The following is a 23,551-nucleotide window of genomic DNA, read 5'->3' on the forward strand; positions in this document are numbered from 1 at the left end:
ATAAAAAATATTTTATATATTACCGTTCCATTATTATTATTTCTTTTTTATTGCTAGTGCATATGTCGCATTCTTTGTTTTTCAAATTGGGTAGTAAATTTAAAATATTTACAAATCAAATTCTTGCTTTTAAGTGTAACTTTTTCCTAAAGCTGACAGGTTTAACTCAGCATAATTTGAAATTAAAGGTGTTCGGAGACTGTCAAGAAGGCAACACTATTTTAAAATCAGTTCATATTCCCTTTTTTTTTAAACAACTCATGCATGCATTCATGTATTAAAAGAGTTCTTAAAGACATAGAATTCGATTCTACAGATATATTTAAATATTATTTTTCCATTTGGTGTTCCTGACAAAATTTGGTTTTGAAAATATTTATTAATTCCCATTAATTTTCTATAGTGAATGTCTCCATGCATACTCAGCTGCTCAAATATTGAATGCATTGTGCAATTCTATTTAATTACATGCATTGTTGTTAAATGCTACGTACATATTTACATGTATAAATTAGCTAAAAGCGAAAAGTTAATAATGAAATTTACATTTATTGGGGAGCGCGAATAGTTTTATAATTACTAGCAAATTTCTTAGTGACTCGATTATAATGATATCAGCAATTTTTCGAAGTGTAGTATATAACATTTCTGTGAAATTAGTAAGAAACTCGTTTTTTTAACATATTATTTTAGTATAATTTATTTAAWTATTATTTTATTATATAGGTTTATATTTCAGTATATCTTTTATTTTGATTTATTAATTTTATCTTGATTTAATTACTCAACTTTTATTTATTACAAGTTTACATAGTTAAATAGTTTTTACTCAATCATCGCCAACAAACTTTTGTAAATAATATAATATACATTTCTTTATATATCGATTTTTACGTACTTCCTTGCCTATTCAGCGGCTGTGCTTTATAAACAACCGATTCCCCAACGCCTTTCTAGCGCTCACAGCATTATTAAAGCCAAATACAAAGTTTCGTTTGCGCTACGTGCCGCACACTTAATTGCACTCACCACACACTTATCCGCCACTTCACAGTCTCTTACAAATACACTATCTATATTTAATTGCCAATTCAGCTAATTTCATTTTACGAGAAATTATTTATGCCCCCCCTTTAATGCAGCTTTTTTCAACGCTTCACTGTGATTATGGCGGCAACGCATTGAGTTATTTGTTTTTATTATTGCACTACTGTAGCACAGGTGGAGGGTTGAAGCGGCTGCTTAATGGCTGTGCCAATAGTTACACTTATCGGCCGCATTTGTAAATTTGCTAATTACCGTTTTAATTATGTTATGTGTTGTTTGTTGTTTACTTTTGTAAACTTGTAGCTCCATAAAATGCGGTTTCTCGTTTGAGTTCCTTAGTTTTATTAAGGAAAATGTTAAAGTAAAGCAAAAAAATGCTTTATTTTTAGAATACTAAAATTATAATAAAATTTGTATGAAAATTCTTTTAAAACAACTTTAGTTTTTATTTATTGGAATATAATAGTTCAGAGGCAAAATATACAAAACTTAATATTATTGAATAAAATAACCTAAACAAATTCCCAAAAAAATTTATAAATTATTCACTGTTACTTTAAATTACTTTTATTTTTTGTCTGCTGACTAAGCCACAAACAAAGTTATTAATAAATAAAAAATAGTAAAAAATGTATTATTTAGTTCGTGAAAAAAGTTAAAAAAAATGTGTTTTATAATTACTTTAAAAATTCATTATAATTGAACGAAAACGAAAAAAAATGAAATTGAAATTTAAAATAAAAAATTAAATTTTTCATTTCTNAATTTTTCATTTCTTATGCAAAAAATTACGTTTTATAATTATTTTAAAAATCATTTATAAATGAACGAAAATTAAAAAAAAACCGATTGAAAATTTATTTTTAAAATTATAATGTTTTTAGAGAATTTTTTTGAAGCCATTTCTCACGCAAATATACGTGTGAAAGCTAAAAATTGTATTTATAAATTTTTGATCTTTAACATATACCAAACAAAAACCTTTAAATGAGTTTAACTTAGTTAACTGGCATGAGGCTGGTTGGGGCGTATGAGTAACCTTTAAAGCATAAACACGATTTGTGCATATTTTTTACTAAACGCCCAAATAAATATTATTTAAGATAAGCACACAGTGTAAGGTTTGCAAAAATATTTATCTTTATTTTAAGCCATAAATATTATTTGCTATGTTACATCTATCTTTATTTTAAGGCATAAATATTATTTGCTATGTTACAGGTTGTAATGAATTAATTTTCTACAAATAACGTACAAGTAATATTTATTTGCGCGCCACTGTACACATATTTGTATTTTTAGCAATAATATTTTGTACTTGACTTTGTTTTTCTTATTTTGTTTTATTATTTTTATTATATTTTCTGTTTTGTTTTCTTTTTCATCGTCGCCAATGAAACAAAATAAATACGAAGTGTTGCCAATATTTTGTGCACGCTTGGTAAAAATAGATTTTCGTCTAGCAGTAAGTCTAGCTAGCGGTAAATAATATTTTTGAAGTAAAAACAAATGAGACAAACAAGACACACAAGAGAGATAAAGAGCAAATGGCATCAGTGTGCTCGCGCCTATTTGAGTGACAAAGCAAAAACGCAGCCTTCAAGTGAGGCAGACAAATGTGTGACGGATACTTAAAAACGGCCGCACCATGAGCAACTTTAGACAGTCATACGTAGAGCAAACAAATAATTTTGAGAAATTTGTATTTCTTTTATTTTTGTATCAGGCTGGGAAACGAGAAAATATTTTGTATTTTTTTTATACCTATAAAATACTATATTTTTCATAAGATTGTTGAAAATCAATTATTTACACACGTTGGGAATGCATTTACGCAATGTTATGCATTTATGAAAACTATATTTGTTTGCAAGTTCTTCAAGACATCTAGGCTCATATATTTTATGTAATAAACATCTCATAAATGTCTCTCCTTTCATTAGAATAAGCCAAGACACATACGTAAAATAAAACGGGAAATTCACTTAGACTTTTGGTTTTATTTCTCAAATTTTGTTGTCGTTATTAAGGCTTGTAACTTTTCGTAATATGGTCAGCTAAGTTGATCAATGCCCACTGTGGAAAATCAATAGAGTACATAGCACCTATCCTAGACTTAGCCATGAGATTGATTTTTGGCTCGATTCTATCAATATCGCTATTATCATATTCACATACACTTAAAGTTGATTCAATTAGCGATTAACAACGATTTACTCGAAAGGTCAAAAGAAACTTACTTACTTACTTTAAAAGCAAAGACTTATATATTTATCAAGTTTGTATAGAAAATATGTATACCTAAATTAAACTTAAATTGCTTTGCTGTGATTTATATATTTAAATTAGGCCCTATTAACGTATTATATAGTTATTGTTCGACATGAGAGCATATTTTTCTTTTAATTTTCATTAGCTACATATATACTAGATTTATTAATATAATTTGCACTTGTGCCAACGGGGGACAACCCAATCCTCGAAATAGAGTCAACTTGTTTAATAGCCTTTAATGCGCGTTTAATGTTTTTAATTGTCTCAAAAGGGTTCCCCGAAGCGAGCGTTAGAGTATTCTGAATAGCCAGAAGTCACACGATGCTGAAATAGGCGAATACGGTGGTTGCGCCACGATAATGGCGAAAAGCTCACGATAAATCAGTTAGTAAGCGACGGTATATTATTGTGGACGAAAAGTTGTTGGCCCATAATTCGGCCGAAATGAATTCGAAGCGCACCTCTATAATCGAAGATAACTTTCAACATAATCTTGTGCATTGACCTGCTTTCACGTGTTTTCTTTTCGAATTTGGTCGATTAATTGGTTTGGGGTTGTAAGCATAAATCCGAGACTCATCCCCAGTTATAACACGTTTCATGACATCGCGGTTGTCGGAAAGTGTTGTTTCACAGCCATTAACATAACGCTGTTTTTCAAAAAAATGTAGTGATATTGGATCCAATTGTGGTATTACTTTTCTTAGGCCCAACTGATCTTTCAAAATGGAAGATCTCTGACTATGAATCATAAATTCTCAAGAACCAATTTCTTTATTTTATTGACGTGTTGATCTCGTCGTCAACGCGTTCTTGACCCTCTCTGAATAATTTGTAGCAATCAAAAACACTTTCTCACTACAAACAATTATCACCGAAGCCCTTTTCCAACATTCTGAACAATATGGCACCAGAAATTTGATTCCGCACACAAAATTCAATGAAACTTCTTTGTTAAATAATTTCATTCATCGTAAAAATCGCTAATGCACTTTATGGACATCAGAAAGTAAAGGGTATACTAATTTTGATAATACATTTCGATAAGACATTTGACACAGACATCACTGGCACAGAAAACACAGAAAAAGACTTACTTTTTAGTTTCACAGTATATTTAATGAGTTTACTTTATTTTTAATCAATCTAATATTTCAAAATAGATAAGCATTGTATGTATATTAATATTCAATTAAATATTACAAAAAAAAATTAAATAATTTTAAATTTTCTGAATACAGATGTATGGCCGCTATACCAAAGATTTAGGAGAATTTGCCAAAGATGAAGCCAGAAAACTCAAATTACTCGAGAAGCGCCGCAAGCAAGAAGACAAACAAAGGAACAAGGTAAACAAACAAGAAAATCTTTCACGCTCAAATAATTTTTTCTTATTACACTTAAATGCCTTAATTGCATGCCATAAAATATTTTTAAAACACTTCTTACGCAATAATTGAGTGCAAAATAATTACAACTGAATGAGAATAACTTTACGGGAATTTGATATTTTAAGGTAATGTTGTTGAAAATTAATGTCTTAATTACAATTTTTGCTATTTTATGAGTTCCATGGTAGAAATATAAATTACGGCTATTGTGTTCCGCTGTCATTATTATTATTTTTTTTTTTTTTGAGTGCTGATGGCAAAAAATCTGTTACTTTCCGCCGTCAAGAATATAGTAAATGTCTTGTCTGTCGTAGAAAGTCAATCATGATCTGACTAAAAACCTCGAAGAAGCATATCACGCAACCATTACCTATTACATGGGACATCATGCTCAATATCTCAATATTAAGTTCGTTTCAATTGAGAAGTAGTAGTTACCAGACTTGATGTGTTTCTCTCCTATGCATTACTTTAAGCGATAATTGAGTAAATTGGACTTTGGATCGATTACAGTCGAGTTCACTTGTCCTTTTGTGTTTCATCGACATTGATCCGAAGGCTAGAGTTGCTAATCATTGAGTTTAAATGTACAATGTTGATTACAGAAGCACTCTGTGTGTTCGTTTAACATTTGCTTATCAAAATATAAATGTTTGGCTTTAAACTTTGCTTTGAAATTTTAAGCACATTTTCCATATACCCATTTTTTTTTTTTATTTTGGAAAATTGGAATTCCATTTTCTGCTACGATCGTATATTATCCCTTTATACTGTATTATATTTTTGCATCTATTGTACTTTTTATCTAGCTAATGACTCTTTCTTATAACTTTATTGCTAAAAATACATTTTTTCTTACCAAAAACAAATTTTTTTGGTTTGTATTTATTTAAATATTTACTTAACTTATCCGCATAAAGTCTAGCACGCTCTGTACATATTTATTTAATCTCGCATACACACATATACAAACATGGTCGCAACAAATCCATTATAAATTATGCTGTCTAAGCATAGGCGCTTACAGCACACTCGCTTTAACCCTTATGTAGTCACTAGTATTTGTATGTGTTTATCCAAATTTGAACGAATCGTTTATAAAGCAGCAGTGCTGGGAAATATTTACAGGAATTGCTGGGCAAACGTTCGTCGCGCATGCTAAAAGTCTCATCATGGATATGGAAACGTACATTTGCGCGCCTCGGCGAAGATTGGGTATTCTTAGCGCTGCTGGGTGTCATAATGGCATTCGTATCATATGTGGTAGACAAAGGCATCAATGTTTGTACAAATGGTTGGTTGGTCTTCTAATTCATTTTTTGAGATTATCATAGTATTTTCCATTAACAACAATTGTTTTGTAATTGCTTAGCGCGCGTGTGGCTCTATCGCGATCTCACCTCCCAGCCGATCACACAGTATTTCGCGTGGGTCTCATTGCCGGTCTGTTTGATACTCTTCTCAGCCGGCTTTGTGCATCTCGTTGCCCCGCAAAGTATAGGTGAGTTGTTGAAATTGCATAATAAATATGTGTTAATGTGAAATAATGATTATTGAATGTATTAACAACAACTTGTATATCACTTAAATAAATAACGTGTAATAAATATTGAAATATTTTGCTTGCTATTATATTACTAAAATAAATATAGATAACTTTACATGTATTATTTTTTTTATAAAATAGTTATTTTCAAAGCTTGTGTTATATTATTCTACTAAGAACAAAAAATATTAAGATTTTGTTCATAATTTTTAATTTCTTAATTTAGTCATAAAAATCTGTGACCATCAAACCAATAGTGTACGCCCATAATTCTGGCCTCTTTTTACGATCCAAGAAAACCGTCAACAAAACCTTGATTTTTGACAAGCTCTGACAATTGATCGTCTGTTTCAAGGTTGTATTCATAGATCCAAGACTCATCGCCAGTAATAATATGTTTCATGACATCCTCGTAGTCGGAAAACATTGTTTCACACACATTAATACGATGCCGTTTTTCGAAAACATGAAGTGAATCGTGCTTTCAATTTTCTTAGGCCCAAATGGTTTTCACTGAACCTTCGGTTATACCAACGATATCGATAAGATCTCTGATTGTTCATCTGCGATTCTCAAGCACCAATTCCTGTATTTTTTAGACGTGTTGGTCATCAGTTCTTAACCTCATTGATTAATTTGATATACAATTATCACCGAAGGCCTTTTCGTACATTCTGAACGGTTCGGCAACAGGAATTTGATTCCGCACACAAAATTTAATAGAACTTTTTTGTTGAATAACTTCACTCATCGTAAAAATCGCCGAATGCACTTTATGTACTTCAAAGAAGACAAACCTATACTAAACACTAATGAGTATTTTGTTATGACATTTCGCACAGATGTCACTACCAGTCATACCAACGTAAAAAAATAATATTTCGACAAATGCGTTTTCGCGAGAAATTTAAATTAAAAAGTCCTACTATGTTTTGCCCACAGTGTTATTTTGTTTTATTTTCGTTTATTTTATTTTTTATTCTATTATATTTAACGTCATTTATTTTAATTTATATTATTTTTTTATTACTTTTATAATATTTTTTTTCTATTTTAAATCATATTTTTTTAGTTTTATTCTGCTTTATATATTTTTATTTTATTGTATTATATTTAATTTTATTTTATTTTTTATTAATTTTAAAACGCTTTTTTGTTTTTACTTTGCATTATTTATAATATGTATTTTATAATAATCGTAATCGAGTTAGTGTAGTGCTTTTAAAATTTTATCCAACTTCAATAAATATAGTATTTATTGTCTAAAAGAAATAGTGCAAAAAATCTTGTTTGTTTTTCTTAATTTTTTACATATAATATTTTGTTGCATCTGTTGTTTGTTATGCGTCTCATTGAAGTAAAGTAAATATTCGTTAGTTCATAATTAGATAGCTATTAACTGTATGGTGATAAATAACTGTAGGCAGGTAGCGCTGACTTTTTGCATGTTTAATTTACCTATATCTCCTTTTCACGCCTTTACGCATTATATAATTTCACATTAAGATTTATTTGTTAGATTTTCGTACTTACTTACTTTACTTCAATGGTGTAACTAACAGAAGTAAGCGTACAAAAATTATTTTCAAGGGCTACATATTCTGTGAAGGATTTTTTTTTAACAAAATGGTAGAAATAATAATTAATAAATTTAAACAATTGCAATTGAATGTTATTAATTTATAATTCTCTATATATATGATAATTTTTTTGTTATAAATGAAATAAATAGACTTATATAATAGATATTAATGTTACTTACATTGTTACTCTTAACCACTTAAATATCAGTTTTGAAATAGAATTTTGTAGAGAAATGTTTGTTAATTTTTGTTTAATTTATACGCAAATTTGCACAATTTAATTTACTTGTGCATATGAGCAAGTATTTTTGTATATTTCCCTCCGCACGTTACACTGGCGTATTGCCAGAGTGCAAGCAAAAAATATATAAAAAATTAATGATGAATATGTTTATTGCGCTCACAATTTGCACATTTATTTGTGCCACTTATGGGTCAAGCTATATACAACACCTATATTTAGCATCGCATGCATACATACRTACAGACATCTATGAAATGCAATGTGCATAAATAATTTGCACGTCCGTTGCGAGTTTAACATCTTCATTTGCGTGTTGTTGTTACTTTGTAAATGTAAATATTAAAGTAATTGCTGTCATTGCTTCGACAACAATTTCAAAAATTATTTTTCGGTCTTCTCTTAGTATAAAGATTTTTTAGGTCTAAAATATATTCGGAGGCTCGGTTGTGGTTGTCAACAGCGGACTGCTTTAGCATATCGAATTCAAACTATTTCCTTTAATGGAAAAGTTTCGAAGCTTTATCCTTACTTAATCGATGATATACTATGAGGGCTTGAGAAAGTATCATTATACTTGTTGAATAAAGTTTTGGCAAATTTATTTTATTAGCGATCCTCTTTGATAATAAATATTAATTTTTTTTAATATATAGTACAAAGAAAGTTTCTCAGAATTGCTCTAATATATTGCGTAGTCGAAAAAGTCATTTCGTAAAAAAAGTTACAGCTGTTCAAAAATGAATGAAAATAATGAAGAAATTCGCTGTATTTTGAAATTTTTGTATAAAAATGGGAAGAATGCCACCAATAAAATTTGTGAAGTTTACGGAAACGATGCTGTATCAGTTCGTGTAGCACAACAATGGTTCGCTAGCTTCCGTTCCGGAAATTTCGATGTGAAAGTTGCACCTTGCTCTGGTTGACCTATCATTGAAAAAGTCGATGAAATTATGAAAACGATTCACCAGAACCGTGACATAAGTAACCATAATATCGCTAAGGAACTTAATATTCATCATCAAACGGTTTTAAACCATTTAAAAAAAGTTGGCTACAAATGGAAATGGATGTTTGGCTACCACATGAATGTCTGTGAAAAATTTAATGGACCAATCGGCGATTCTTTGCAGAAATGAAATGAAATCGAACCATTTCCGAAACAAAAGGTACAGGAGACGAAAAGTGGATTAAATACGTCAATAATGTGCGAAAAAGATCACGTTTAAGCGTGGTGAAGCTCAGCAAATAGTCGCAACGCCAGGATTGACGCCTCAAAAGGTAAGGCGTGTTTGGTGGGATTGGAAAGTAATCATCCACTATGAGCTGCTCCAGCCTGGTCGCTTGTTTCTACATTTTACTATCAACAACTAATAAGATTGAAGCAAGCAATCGAAAAAAATGGCCAGAACTGATCAACAGAAAGGACTTCGTCTTCCATCAGGAGAACGCCAAATCACACATATCTTTGATGACTAGGCAAAAGCTAGGAAGCTTTGATGCATCCATAATATAGCCCTTACCTTGCACTATCGGTCAATGCAGAACTTCCTTAATGGAGTAAAGTTGGCTTCAGGAGAAGTTTTACACTGATGGAATATTGACTCTAGCGAAAAAATGGCAAAAAGTTTTCGACCAAAATGGTACATATTTGCTTCATTAAAGTTCATTATAAAAATAAAAAAATAAGTTAAAGTTTGATTAGAAATACGAAAAGACTTTTTCCACTTCCCGATACAATATGGAATACTATATGTATATTGTATAATAATTGTAATTAATAATTCGTTGTTCACTAAATGTCAAATAAGTCAGTGAAGCAGAGCAATCTTATAGTGTGAAGTAGACACACTGAAGTAGAATATTTTTTTTTTTTATTTTATTTTATAAAAGCTTACATAATAATACAATTATTATACAAACTAAGAAAATACGCAGCACTAGCATCATGGGCTATCGGCCGTGAAGTAGAATAGAACTGTCACTCTGTGTGAATATCTGAAATAATTCTTTACTCTCTAACTCTTGACGAATCGAAGACAGCTTATCAGCATAAGATTGTTCAAACAACTTTGGAGAGGTAATCTTAGGGAGTTTGTAGGATTCATAACAATTATCAGATATTAGCAAGCTTTTCCAAGTATTTTAGTATACTATATATTTCAGCTTAAAAGTATAAATAAAAATTATCATGTCTTCATGTATAAGTTTATTGGATCAGTTGTGTTTAAACTATTTTAAAAATAAATTAAGATTCTTAAATTGCAAAACATTTTTCTAAGTCCAATTTAGAAGCTTTTTTGTATTACGTTCAGATTTTTGAGCTTTCACCCCAAACCAAAAATATTGATAGCATTTTTACTGCTGTGACACGAAGTTGCCTTAACTGCACGATACTTGGCTTTTATTTAAAATAATGTATATATTAATGTTTATACTCTTTAAGAAGCTCTTGACAAGTTCCTAAAACCATAAGATTTATACTTCAACAAAAAAAAACTTATGAAAAGTTCATAAAGTCATTATAATTTTTAATGAAAATAATAATATACATATATGTATATTCTTACAAATACAAATAAATAAATACTAACGCAACTTCCTACTGACTTCACTAACTCTTCATTTCTCTCGATATCCCTTCACAATGAACAATCTCTGTGTATATAATTTTAGGTTCGGGTATACCTGAAATGAAAACGATTCTGCGTGGCGTTGCGCTGAAAGAGTATCTCACATTTAAGACATTGGTGGCCAAGGTTGTTGGTTTAACGGCAACTTTGGGCAGTGGTATGCCATTAGGAAAGGAAGTAAGTATCAAAATTGTCACAACTATAAGGAGAGCAATGTCGACTATGTGCCTACGTACGTATATACATAAAGTATAATACGATAAGTACGAGTATGTAGTTGACGGCGAATAACACTCACATATTCAATTACGAAAAATACTTCAAATCATACATATAAGTAATCATACAAATGATTGAAATCATCTAATCGCACTTTATTTATTTTCTCTACTCCATGCTATAACTTATCGCTTGTTTTGGTTGAGCTCGCTCGTAGGGTCCTTTCTGTCACATAGCAAGTATTGTAGCACAATTATTAAGTAAGCTCGTCACATCATTCCAAGGCATCTATGAGAATGAATCTCGCAATTCGGAGATGTTGGCCGCAGCGTGTGCGGTCGGTGTGGGTTCGTGTTTTGCCGCGCCCGTCGGTGGTAAGTAGATCGCGTTAATATACTCTCGACTACTTTTCACTATGTATCGCTATCGCTCTCGTAGGTGTACTGTTTAGTATCGAGGTAACGACCACTTATTTTGCTGTGCGTAATTATTGGCGTGGCTTCTTTGCGGCTGTCTGCGGTGCAACGGTGTTTCGTCTGTTGGCTGTTTGGTTCCACAATGCGGACACAGTACGTGCGATATTTCTCACAAATTTCACCACCGAATTCCCCTTCGATCCGCAGGAGTTGTTCGTATTTGCACTAATGGGGTAAGTGTTCTACTAAAACATTGAGGAAGCTTTAGAAACAAAGCGATAAATTTCTCTTAGAGAATTTAAAAATTAGCGTTCTTCTAACTTTTTTATTATTTTTAACGTTGCAGCGTTGTGTCCGGTGTTGGTGGCGCTGCCTACGTCTGGGTACATCGCCGCTATGTGCTCTTCATGCGTTCGAATAAGAAGATGAATAAATTTCTGCAAAAGAAGTACGTATGTATATAACACACATCTCATTTATATAAAATAGAATAAAATTATTAAAAAAAGATGTTTAATGCTTTCATTTATACAGTCGATTCCTCTATCCGGGCTTTCTGGCGCTGCTTGTCTCTACACTCTCATTTCCATTAGGACCCGGTCAATTTATTGCTGGCGAATTAAGCACACATGAACAAGTCACACAGTTATTCAGCAATTTCACGTGGTCACGTGACGATCTCACCGTGGAACAGGCGGCCATAGTTACGCATTGGGTCACCAGTTACACCAACATATTCATCAATCTTTCCATATACATTGTGTTCACTGTAAGTGATGTGAGCGACAATTTTTATACAGCATTACTAAATTTGCGCTCTCTCTCTCTTTCTCCCGCTTTCTTTCTGTCTCTCTTCTCTCTCGCTTGGAAATAGTTTTTCATTTCCATTGTAGCCTCAACCATACCAGTGCCTTCCGGTATTTTCATACCCGTATTTAAGATCGGCGCCAGTTTGGGTCGTCTGATTGGTGAGAGCATGCATTTGTGGTTCCCGAACGGCGTGCGCTACGGCGGTCGCCTATCGCCCATCATACCCGGCGGTTACGCAGTTGTTGGTGCGGCGGCATTTTCCGGCGCCGTGACGCATACCGTTTCGGTAGCGGTAATCATTTTCGAGATGACCGGCCAGATAACGCACGTTGTACCGGTGATGATCGCAGTGTTAATAGCGAACGCCATTGCAGCCCTTCTACAACCGTCCATGTACGACAGTATTATATTGATTAAGAAGCTGCCGTATCTGCCCGATTTGCTGCCGTCCAGTTCGGCGATGTACAGCATTTATGTGGAGGATTTTATGGTACGAGATGTGAAATACATCTGGCATGGCATTTCGTATCAAAAACTCAAGGAGGTGCTGAAGGCGAACAAAACGCTACGATCTCTACCGCTGGTCGATAGTCACGAGAACATGATACTGCTCGGCTCTGTGCAACGTTATGAATTGATCAAAATGATCGAGAAGCATATCGGACGCGAGAAACGCATGGAGGTGGCACAAAAGTGGCAAAAAGAGGCAGAAGAGCGGTAAGTAAAGCAGTTGAATACGTTTAGCGACACATCCAAGCATTTAACTGTAATATCTCATATTTTAGCGCGCGCGAAGAAGAGAAGAAAAAGCAGGAGGCCGAATTAAGAGTACGTCGTCCGTCACGTTTCGAAGTACTGCCCGCACCCGATATACTCAGTCTACGACAAATCGCCAACGATGAAATGCTGCCGCCCAAACAACGTCAGGAGTCATTCACTAACAACGTGGGACCACGCAAATCCATTTTGAAAAAGACAAACTCATTTAATCTAAAAACCTATGCACCTACCTCACCGCACAGCCCGAACATTACGCCCTATACCACCATCACTGGCACGGAGCATCGCATACGCTCCGCCTTCGAAGCGATCTTTCGCAAATCGAACACACTGCAGGATGTCCAACCGGATCCGGATGCTGCCAGCATAACGCCGGCGGTGAGCGCCAACGAAGTGCCACTCGTGCAGCGTGCCCCTAGCATTTCGAAGAAGGTTCAATTGGTATGTATAATGATTATGCTAATATATTTGTTTGTTTGTGCTCAGCCAATGCGTCCAGTATGTGTTGTTTTTGCTATGTTTTTCGTGTTGGTTGGCAGAAATGTGCATTGTTTCGAGTTTTTCTTATATTTTTTTTTTTTGAAAGATTTTTTTTTTTTGGTTATACATAATTCGGTAAGTCTTCTTACACTGCCTTCTTTTGTGTTTACTTCTTCCGTACAAGCAAGCACAAAATACTACGGAGTCTGCGGCTCTCGAGCATAAGGTAAAAATTTAACCCTTATATTGATAAAATAAACCTTCATATGTATATATAATGAGAAGATTTTAGATTTGTCCGAGTACAATTGTTATAAGACCTAAAATGAGAAGCTGTGTCGAAAAAATGTAGCAGGAATATTGTTTTTGACGATACCAGAACTTTACATAAAAGTCTAAACGCTTCTTGAAGATTGTAGAATATAGATCAATCAACCTTCAAACATCTTAGTTGAAAAATTCGTAGAACAAACAGCGAAAATCACAAAAATATTCTGTTATGTCCTCTTTTTCAAGAAGGTATATGTCTTCTGTGGTACAACTTGGTCCTACAAAACCAAAAAGTTGTCAAATACGTGGAAACAGCTGTTTTTTGTCACTGTCTGAAGCGTTGCTTGATGTGACAATCCTTTGTCGAATATTGAAATTGAGTTGAGTCCACAGTAGAGAAACGTTACATTCCAAGGCTGACTTTATTTACGGTATAGATGCTGATTTCAGAATATATAGGTAGATCAGACAAGTTTTTTCTGAACATAAAAATTTAAATTCCAATTAATTTTTTAAAATTCCAAATAATTTTTAAAGTGTTTAAAATGTTTGTAAAAGATATAGAGAATTTATTATAGTGTATTCATATTTATTTCGTCAAAAGTTTCATAATTATTTATTATTTTCAAAATATTTATTATTTGCTTCCAAGCCAACACCTCCGGATACACCGGATAGCATAAAAAGCAATAGATTTGTAAGTAACTAGAAAATATCGATTTGTAGACACATTAAGTTCTAAGTTCAATTTGTATTTTCTACGTAAAGTCCCAACTAGCGCCCAATTCTCCGGGTCCATCAAAGAAGTTTAAGAAAAATAACTACATTGTAAGTAATATTAAAAGCTTTGAGGTTTCTGCAATGAGTTTATTAGTAGTATTAAAATTTGTATGTTAATTCTAAACACAATTTACACGAACCTCTTGTGCGCATCACTTTTCATCTAAAAAATATTAACTTTTTTTTCGAAACTTTCGAAAACCATAAGCGACCGCGAAGCCTAAGCTCATCGCCAGTCCATGCCAAAGTTAAAATGAAGTTAGCGAATACAAGATGGGATCAATCCATGTTGCCACCACCGCCGAAAAAAGGCATACTTCGAAAGTCACACTCAACGACAGATTGTTCCAATCACCGAACAAACGCAATCAAATGGAATACACTCATGGATAACACTCATGCAACGACGGATAAGGATGAGCCAAAAGTAAAGAAATGTCTAACTTTGAGTACTGCTTTACTTAGGTATATGTAGGGGCGGCTAAAGATTTTTACAAAAAATTTAGCGCTAAATGGTAAATTTCACAAAAAAAAAATCATTCAATATAATTCAAAAATATTTGAGTGTATTATTTTTTTTTTTCTAAATATAATATACTCTTCTTTTATGTTTTTTGTTCCCTAATTTGGTTTGATTATATACAAATATGGGTTGTTGTTACAGAGCTCAGCTCTTTGGATTTTGAGTTTTAGGTAGGAGTTTTATTTTTATAAATTTTTATAGAGTAGTTTGCTATACAGAATTTACCTAAGAGACGTTAAAGAATATTACTTAACTTCTTATGAATTATTCTCGAAATTTCTGCCTTATGTTTCTATTATATAATTTAAGAAAAATTGTCAGTCACATAAAGCTGATTAATGCTTAGAGCTCGCTTTTGACATTCCAAATCTTCATGTAAAAACAGGAACTTCCTTACGAACACTAAAAAGAGCTGACTGGTCGAATATTTACGAGCTTATGTATTATTTATAGTGTTATTCTAATAGAACGAGAGTATTTTTCTTTAGAACTACCTAGAGAGTGCAGGGAAGCACTTGTGGACATTCTTCTTGGTGTTCATACTGGTTCCAGGAGAGGTAAGCGGAAATGTCTTCAAAGTATGACCATAAAGAGTAATGAATGTGGCAATGAGTAAAATGAATTTCTTGCTATATTGGATAAAAATTTGTTATAAAACAGAGAATACTAAAGGAAGCAATGTACTGTTCTGGCATTTAGTATATGTTCGGATTCATATATCAGATTAATCACTCTGCAATTATTTTCTGTTACCAAAACAGAGCAAGTTTCTAGATCTAGTTGAGAAGAAACTATAATCTAATGTAAAATAATTTTAGGTTTATTTTTTCTGAAATCATATGTATAAATATGTATATTTTGAAATAACGTGGATTATGCTGAACATACCTTATTTATAGAGCAAGGCACTATGAAAACAATGGAGCACATCTTGTGCATTTGCCCCGCATTGGCAATATTACGCTGTAAACATCTAGCGTCCCCACGGTATGATACACTTGAAAAGGTATTGTTGGTGAGGACACAGAATCTGTTGAAAGTTGCGTTAAGCGCAGGCATCCTAAAGGATGACCACTCTTCATAGACCTAGTAACTGAACTCCATCTGGTACCAAAATTGGTCTATACGTGACTCATTGTTCTACCAGACTAACCTCACCCAACCTAAACACCATATGCAGATGGCCAGATCAATAAAATATATGTATAAAATTATTTTTCTCTTGTAAATTCAGAAATATTTTGTATTACAAATATAATATGTACATATACATATATGTATCAGTTTGTACTTTTGCAAAAATATATATTGTTCTTAAATTTTATATGGCAATATTTAAAATTTGTAAAGTTTGCACAGTTGTTGTATTTGTATTTGTTTTCATCGTTGTTGTTTTTGTTATTATTCTTGTCCTTTTCCTAATGCTTGCGTTTGCCTACTAATAGTCCTTCGTGCTTTCAGTGTTCGTGCTTTATTATTAGCTCTAGTAGAAATGTCTTTTTCACTCACTGAATTTATTTAAATATATTTTCTATATTCTCTCTTTTCTATATGCCACATTTACTTCGTTGTATAAATTTTTATCCTTAAAACATGCACAACTGTAAATACAAATAACAAGGCAATGAGTATGAAAAAGGCGAAATCGGTGACCTTGGTAGGTGTACTACACAGATACATATCTATATATGCGTGTGTATGTTTGTAAATTTGTAATAAGTAAACAGCTGTATGTAGTAGTAAACGGTTATAATTAACGGTTACATAACTGCTACTGGATTAAAGCAAAAGTACTGGAAACAGCAACAAATAATGTGAAATTGAAACCGGCGTTTAATTTTCTCTATACTTTATTTTATAAATAAAAAAATTTGTAGTTATTTTCAAATATTTAAGTCACTTCTATCTTAAAATTTTGTTTAGCCACGTGAACGCGTGATCGATATGTCGCCGGAAGATCAGAAGAAATGGGAAATGGAGGAAATGTCCAAGTCCATCGATCTGGAGAAGGCCAGTGTAAATATCGATCCATCGCCATTTCAACTGGTCGAACGCACCTCGATACTCAAAGTTCATTCGCTTTTCTCAATGGTTGGCATAAATCATGCCTATGTGACGAAAATTGGACGCCTAGTGGGTGTTGTGGGTCTGAAAGAGGTGAGTTAAAAGCATACTATTAGGAGTTATGATGCCAAAATAAATTTATACCCGAAAGAATTACACATTGAAATTATCAAGTTAGTGTTTTATATGTTTTATAGAGATATATCTTGATGAAACCATGTATCTTTTTATACAGCTGACAGTTTGACCGCTTAGAAATACTCTTGCACGATTCTTTACAGTTCTTTGACCAATTTTATACATTTTTTGATAATGTTTACTCTTAATTTTTGTTCTTTGCAGCTGCGCAAAGCTATTGAGGATATCAATAGCAATAATTTCGTAGTACAAAATCAAGTAAAAGACGATATTGAAGCCGATCATGGTTCGGCTGTTGAAAAGCCATTATTGGCGCCACCATTGCCGCTGTCACCGCATGCCACCAGTGACAAGGAGGTTAACACCACGGTGACCTCCATGGACTCAGCACTCTCGCATTCGGATAATTGCTCTGACATTGAAATGGAGCATATGAAGGGCGAGAGTAGCGGTGAAGAACAATCACAACAACAACAAGATAATACAACACAATACAATCAACAAACATACACACATACAGCAATGACAACAGCAACGGTCATACCAACAATAACTAAGTCGAACAATGAGCCATAGCAGACAAGCAAATAACAAATACATATATATATACATTAGGGTGCACAGAATAACACAAGTTGTTTTTTTTTTTTTTTKCACACGCCCCCTGAAGTTTCAGTTTTTACTCTAAAAAGGTTATGCGACACAAATAAGCTCTTTATTTTCAATTTAAATCATGCTTAAATCTAATTTATTTTCTTATGTACATATAAGATTGGAATTTTTTAATGTTTTGCACCAAACAAGCAAAAGAACAATTTTTATAGAATGATTTTCTAGTTCAAAATTTAGCGCTCTACAAAAATGCTCTTAATGATTTTTTTCATAAAACCACTCATTTAAAAGTTATATGCAGTTAGATTTATACATTGACTGCACTGAGCATTTTATACAACAGTACTAAGCAAGCGCAAACACCATGACGTATGAGCAACACAGAATTTATTAAGCACTTGTACGAGTAAGAATGCTCAGCACATTTTTTGCCTAACTTCGATTGCGTATAACTTTTAAAGGAAAGCTTTTATGGAAAAAAATTAATCAGAACTTTTTTATAGAGCGCCATATTTTTTATTCGAATATACACTTTTAAAAGTTTTAGGCTTATTTGGTCTGGTGATAAGAAATATATTGCAAAAGATCATGTAAAATACGAGTATATGGGAATAGTAAAAAAAAATTATTTTTTCCTTTGCAAAATTCCAGCTAATGGAAAAACGGAAACTTCAGGGGGCGCTTGAAAATATAAAACCAACTTGGGAAGTAATGGAGACTCTACTATATATATATATATATACATATATATTATATATACATGCATAGGCATATGTAGGTGTTTAAGTGAATTTGTATTGGAAAAAGGGCAAACTAAACTAAATTGTATTAAAATTTAGCAAATAGTATATTTAAATAATTATATGCAAGTAAAAAGTAAATATGTAATTGCATAAATGGTAGAACTTTAGCAGCTAATGTAAATATTATAAGCGTAAATGTTAGTTAAATAGCACTATGTTATATTTTTAATAAGCTCCAATTTTCAAACACAAACACACACCTACTGCATATACATTACTCGTATGTAAAATAACATGTACACAGAATGTATACAAAGTTGATCGATATTAAAGCTCTAAGCTAAATTTAAACACATTTCCCTTACGAATTTGTTATAAAATTTTGCAAAAACATTGCTTTGAAAGCAAACGGAAACTGAAAAGAATATGCATACTTATTTTTCAAGCAAAATACTTTTAATTAAATTACACATCGATTAATACCCAATGACTAAAAGTTCTATTATCATACTTTAGCAATTTATGTTTTTTATAATTTATCATATAATGAATGCTGGCAGGTTTCGCACACAAAATCACAGACGAAACGTGCCATGTGGTATTCAGTTAGTAGCCAATCAGGCGTAACGCTTTAATGAAACCGAAAATCCCAATTTAAGGCAAAATCAAAGTGAAAACGTGCAGTCAGTAGTATTTATGATTTAAATATACATACATACACATACATGCTTATATATAAGTAATAATTGCAATAAATACATACATACGTATATACGCATATACACGCAGTTGTTCTGTAGCGTATAGTGATATTACAAACCATTGTTTGTACTCGTATACATATGTATATGTATACAAACAAACTATGTGACTGGCAACTATAAACCAAATATAAGTATTTTCTAAGAAAAAAATTAGCATAAAAGCACGCAAATTGTTTATTAAAGTATTTAATTTAAACTTGTATGTAAGATAAATAACTAAACGAACATTTATGTACATAAAGTTTAACGAGAATTAAAAAAAAAAACGGATTATCGAACGAAATGCCTTTTTATTATTTATGCGAAGGAAAATGTGAAGCTGAATTTGGGTGAGGTATATACATATATAACATATCATGCCTACAAACTAATTGCGGCCATTTGATTATCGGATTATCAGTGCATACGAGGAACCAAAACATTGTTACTGTATCAGCAAATTTACGCGGAGTGAGCTAGTTTGGGTCGTTTATTTGAGAAAAACCTTAAAGTATGAGGTACTAGAGAGAATAGCTAACGCTTTATGTGATTTCAGTGGTTAATGGATTTCAAAAATCGAATTGCTTTATTAAATTTTATAACACCTCTATAATATTGACGTGAATTTTCAAGTTGATCCGAGTAATAGTTTCTCAGATACAGCCTTGAGAACTTCTTCCTTCTTCTTCTCCTTCGAATCTAGCTAGGCTAAGTGCGCCGTCTTTAAACGAGTTTTTCTCAACACATTTTTTTTAAATATGCTTCAGAAGACGATTGATCCAATCATTAACATTTTTTTGTTTCAAAACCTAAACAACGATTATTTGGTTAAAATTTAATTTTTTTTAAACGCCATTTTTGAAAATTTTTTAATTATTTCGACCGTAGATCATTGTGTGGAAAATATCTTCGAGCAGAATTTTTTGTAAGTTTCATACTCCAACAAAACTGTGTGGTGAACAGAAAAAAAAACTTAAAAAATCAACTCGTTTATTAATCATACGCAGTGTAGACCTCCACTCCGTTGGAAAGATCAGGTGGAGAAGAAACTGGCTGCGCGTCGAAATTGTATAACAGATTAAACAGAAAAATTAACAGTTCAAGAACTTCATTTACGGTGATTAAAGACATTTCGGCATTCTGTTAGCTATTCCAGAGGGTTAGCTTGGACTAGTCGGAAATTTCCTTTTTATGTTGTCAATTTAGTTAAATGAGCTTATGATTCTTTAATACAATTTCTAACAAAAATTTTTATTCCAACGAATTATCATCTTTTCTCGCCGTAAAAAAACTTAGATACTCCTATAGCAGCAGCATAGTTTCGAAAGAAGACCCAAAACTAATTTGATGCTCACAATAGAAAAATAATTTAAAGCAAATAGTTTTTAGGTTAGAAAGTGAGGCTGATCCACGAGTCAATCACTTGGATCGCATTGGAACAACTTAGCAGTACATCGACATTAAAAATGAAAGAAATCCTATAAAGATTAACCAAAAACATACAAAAACTCAGACTTTCGAATCTTGCAAAAACTGGACAGCCCAGCAGCAAGTACGAAGTTGCTTCAACCACGCCTCATGTTAGATAATTTCGATTAAATTTTGTTGTATATGAAATCTTGCCATTTTCATACATTTTGTATACTTACCATTTTTCCATTTGTTTACAAATTAATTCCAATAAAATACAAATTAATCGCTTTGCTTGATTCTCGAGTTCCTTTTTATTATAATTTTTATGGGCTTTAATGTATGTTTTATGTTATGTTTATTTGCTTTTCTTCCATATCATTCATGCACGCTCTTAACTGATCGCTGCTTAACACCATGTACGGGTAATTCACCACGCTTGCGCACAAAGGTTTGCCGCTTTACAACAAAGTGAATTTATTATTGTTTTTTTTTTTTTTTTTTGACAAAGTTGCATAATGTAGCGTTATTACATACGTACATAGATTCAGTGCTCTCAATCAGCATTCGGTTCTTATCAAATGTAATTAGCATACTAACTTTCGATTCGCTCGCCTCTAACACGCTCGCTAGAACTACTTTCGCCTACCGTTTGGTCATTATCTCCAGCTATTCTTTATCTTCCTCTTCTCTTCTACTTCTTCTTCTCACTGAGTTGCAAAAATATATATAGTTTATATAAAAATGTTTGTTTTGAGAGAGGGAGTTTGGTTGTTTTTTTTTTTTTTTTTTTTTTTTTTTTTTTTTTTTTTTTTTTTTTTTTTTTTTTTTTTTTTTTTTGTGTTTTACTTTTATAATTTGTATTTTGTATGTGTTTTTGTAATAGTGATAAGTGTCAGCGCGGTGTGTAGTAACCGTTTCTTGTTATGTGTGTATGTATGTCGTATAAATGTTCGTGTTTTTGTTATGTATGTATGTATGTATGTCGTATAAATGTATGTATATGCGCGTTGTTAGTTATGTATGTATGTATGTATGTTGTTGATTTATGCTTAAATGGAATTTTCTCGCGCGCTTTACTACAATATGTAGCAACATCGCTTCGTTTTTTTGCACTTTTTCTTTGCATAATATTTGCTTTCGAAATTTCGAAATATTCAACATTTTTTTGTTTTTTTTTTTCGTAACAGAAAATGTGTAAGAGTATAAGACTAATACATTTATAAAATAAATTTAATATTTTTCAATAAGAAAAAACAAGGCAGGCGCAAGCTCCGAAAGGGTTGTGGGTTCATTCGCTTTCAAGCCACATTCTTTTGTGGGTGGCTGTGTGCGCGTTCACAGCTTGCTGCCTTACCCCGTTCTTCTGTTCGCTCATGATTCAAATACAACAACTTTGGCATCAAAAATTGAGCGCAATACAAATTTTTCTACGCTTTTCTCATATAAAACAATGGTTGTGCATTTTTATTTTTCTTTAATTTTTAACCAATTTTTATTACTTATAACATTTGCAGTTTTATCTGCTAAGTAGGCTGCTATAATATAAATATTAACCTTTTATGCCAACTAAACACAAACTGCCGTTATTACGTTTTGCGCTCTTTGAGATCGCTGCGAATAGCCGAGTGGAATAACAAATACAAGTAGGCGGCGAGTTTCCGTTACATATTATATGAGAGCGCCTAAGAGTAGGCAATAAACTGTTAAAAAATTTAATATAATAAGAATTTGAGCGCCTAAAAGCTTACTACATTATTTATATATGTTTCCTGCACGTCGAACTAAGCGCAATTCCTCTTTATAATTACAAAACCATTCACAGTGCGCTTAAGAAAAAATATAGAATTTCTTATAAAATCAAAATTTAAGATTTAAAAAATTATTTGTTCAACCAAATTAGTTTTTAAAGCGCACATTCTTTACAGTATATCACAAAGCAAGACTAAACAGTTGTTGCAGAATATACTATACTAGCGCGGTTCAAACGCCTAAAATGCTGTTTATTTAAATATTTCTACGAAATAATAGCGTCTCACACAGGCCACATGCTTGAGTATTCTAAAGCCCGCTATTAGCTGGAATAACTTACGTAAAGTGCTTAAGAAACATAACTGTAACTGGTGCTTTCGAAGTAAACCGCTCCCAAAACTATGTTAAGCATTTTTAGAGAATCAAAAATTGTATCAATTTCAATTATTATCAGTATATAAGCAGAAATTTTTTGAAAATTATTTTCTTTAATTCAGCGAAATTGTGCAAATAAACCGTAAATTTTTTTCCGAAAATCGCAAAAAATCTCACTTAGCATTATCAATAGCGTTAAAGCATTTATTTTTATAACTCAAACCCGCCGGTTTTATATGGTTTCGCCGAGTCAGCGAGTTTTCTGCATTACTTAAAATTTTTCGAAAGTAGCTTATCATTGACACTGAAATCTAGTAGCTAGCTGTTCGAAACAACTTACAATGAAGAATAGTGCAGTTTCAGCTATTTTTTAACCTCAAAATTAGCATTTGACACTTTGTACTGTAAATAATTGTACGATTAGGCGCTCAACTCTTGGCACAACGCAAATTGTTAATGAAAATTTTGCGCTCAACCTGGTTTTTGTTTCATTTTTACTTAAACCTTCAATGCCTACACGTCTGGGACGGGAAGTTACAAATAGTTTTTTCTTTTTTTTCCAATTTCATTGTTTTTTTTTTAATAAATTTAAGAACGAACTTACATATATTTTTTAATATGCAAACGCAAAAATTGCAGTGAGTTAGAATTGGTGTATATTATAGTTGCAGTTGCTGCTTGCTATTAATGCCAACAAACTGTAATTTGCAATTTTTGCTCT

General features: G+C 32.2%; 1 protein-coding gene across 11 annotated transcripts in view; it reads left to right on the forward strand.

Annotated features, from left to right (window-relative positions):
• Positions 1-19,597, forward strand: part of LOC108977852 (chloride channel protein 2) — a 45,305-nt gene extending 25,708 nt beyond the window's left edge. For 4 of the 11 annotated variants that reach the window (XM_018947793.1, XM_018947796.1, XM_018947795.1 and 1 more), the window contains exons 2-18: positions 4,563-4,670; positions 5,822-6,006; positions 6,085-6,213; positions 10,759-10,892; positions 11,152-11,308; positions 11,373-11,583; positions 11,697-11,798; positions 11,885-12,119; positions 12,225-12,877; positions 12,946-13,381; positions 13,605-13,646; positions 14,343-14,387; positions 14,459-14,518; positions 14,679-14,897; positions 16,615-16,650; positions 16,917-17,150; positions 17,400-19,597. In XM_018947793.1, coding sequence (XP_018803338.1) covers positions 4,606-4,670; positions 5,822-6,006; positions 6,085-6,213; positions 10,759-10,892; positions 11,152-11,308; positions 11,373-11,583; positions 11,697-11,798; positions 11,885-12,119; positions 12,225-12,877; positions 12,946-13,381; positions 13,605-13,646; positions 14,343-14,387; positions 14,459-14,518; positions 14,679-14,897; positions 16,615-16,650; positions 16,917-17,150; positions 17,400-17,771 — 3,315 coding nt within the window. In that variant the 5' untranslated portion in view covers positions 4,563-4,605 and the 3' untranslated portion in view covers positions 17,772-19,597. The remainder of the gene's footprint in view (positions 1-4,562; positions 4,671-5,821; positions 6,007-6,084; positions 6,214-10,758; positions 10,893-11,151; positions 11,309-11,372; positions 11,584-11,696; positions 11,799-11,884; positions 12,120-12,224; positions 12,878-12,945; positions 13,382-13,604; positions 13,647-14,342; positions 14,388-14,458; positions 14,519-14,678; positions 14,898-16,614; positions 16,651-16,916; positions 17,151-17,399) is intronic. The other 7 variants (XM_018947792.1, XM_018947790.1, XM_018947791.1 and 4 more) reach the window with 3 other exon arrangements.
• The last annotated feature ends 3,954 nt before the right edge of the window (positions 19,598-23,551 follow it).

Source organism: Bactrocera latifrons, unplaced genomic scaffold (genome assembly GCF_001853355.1).
Source record: "Bactrocera latifrons isolate USDA-ARS-PBARC rearing strain unplaced genomic scaffold, ASM185335v1 scaffold_96, whole genome shotgun sequence".
Taxonomy (NCBI): Eukaryota; Metazoa; Arthropoda; class Insecta; order Diptera; family Tephritidae; genus Bactrocera; species Bactrocera latifrons.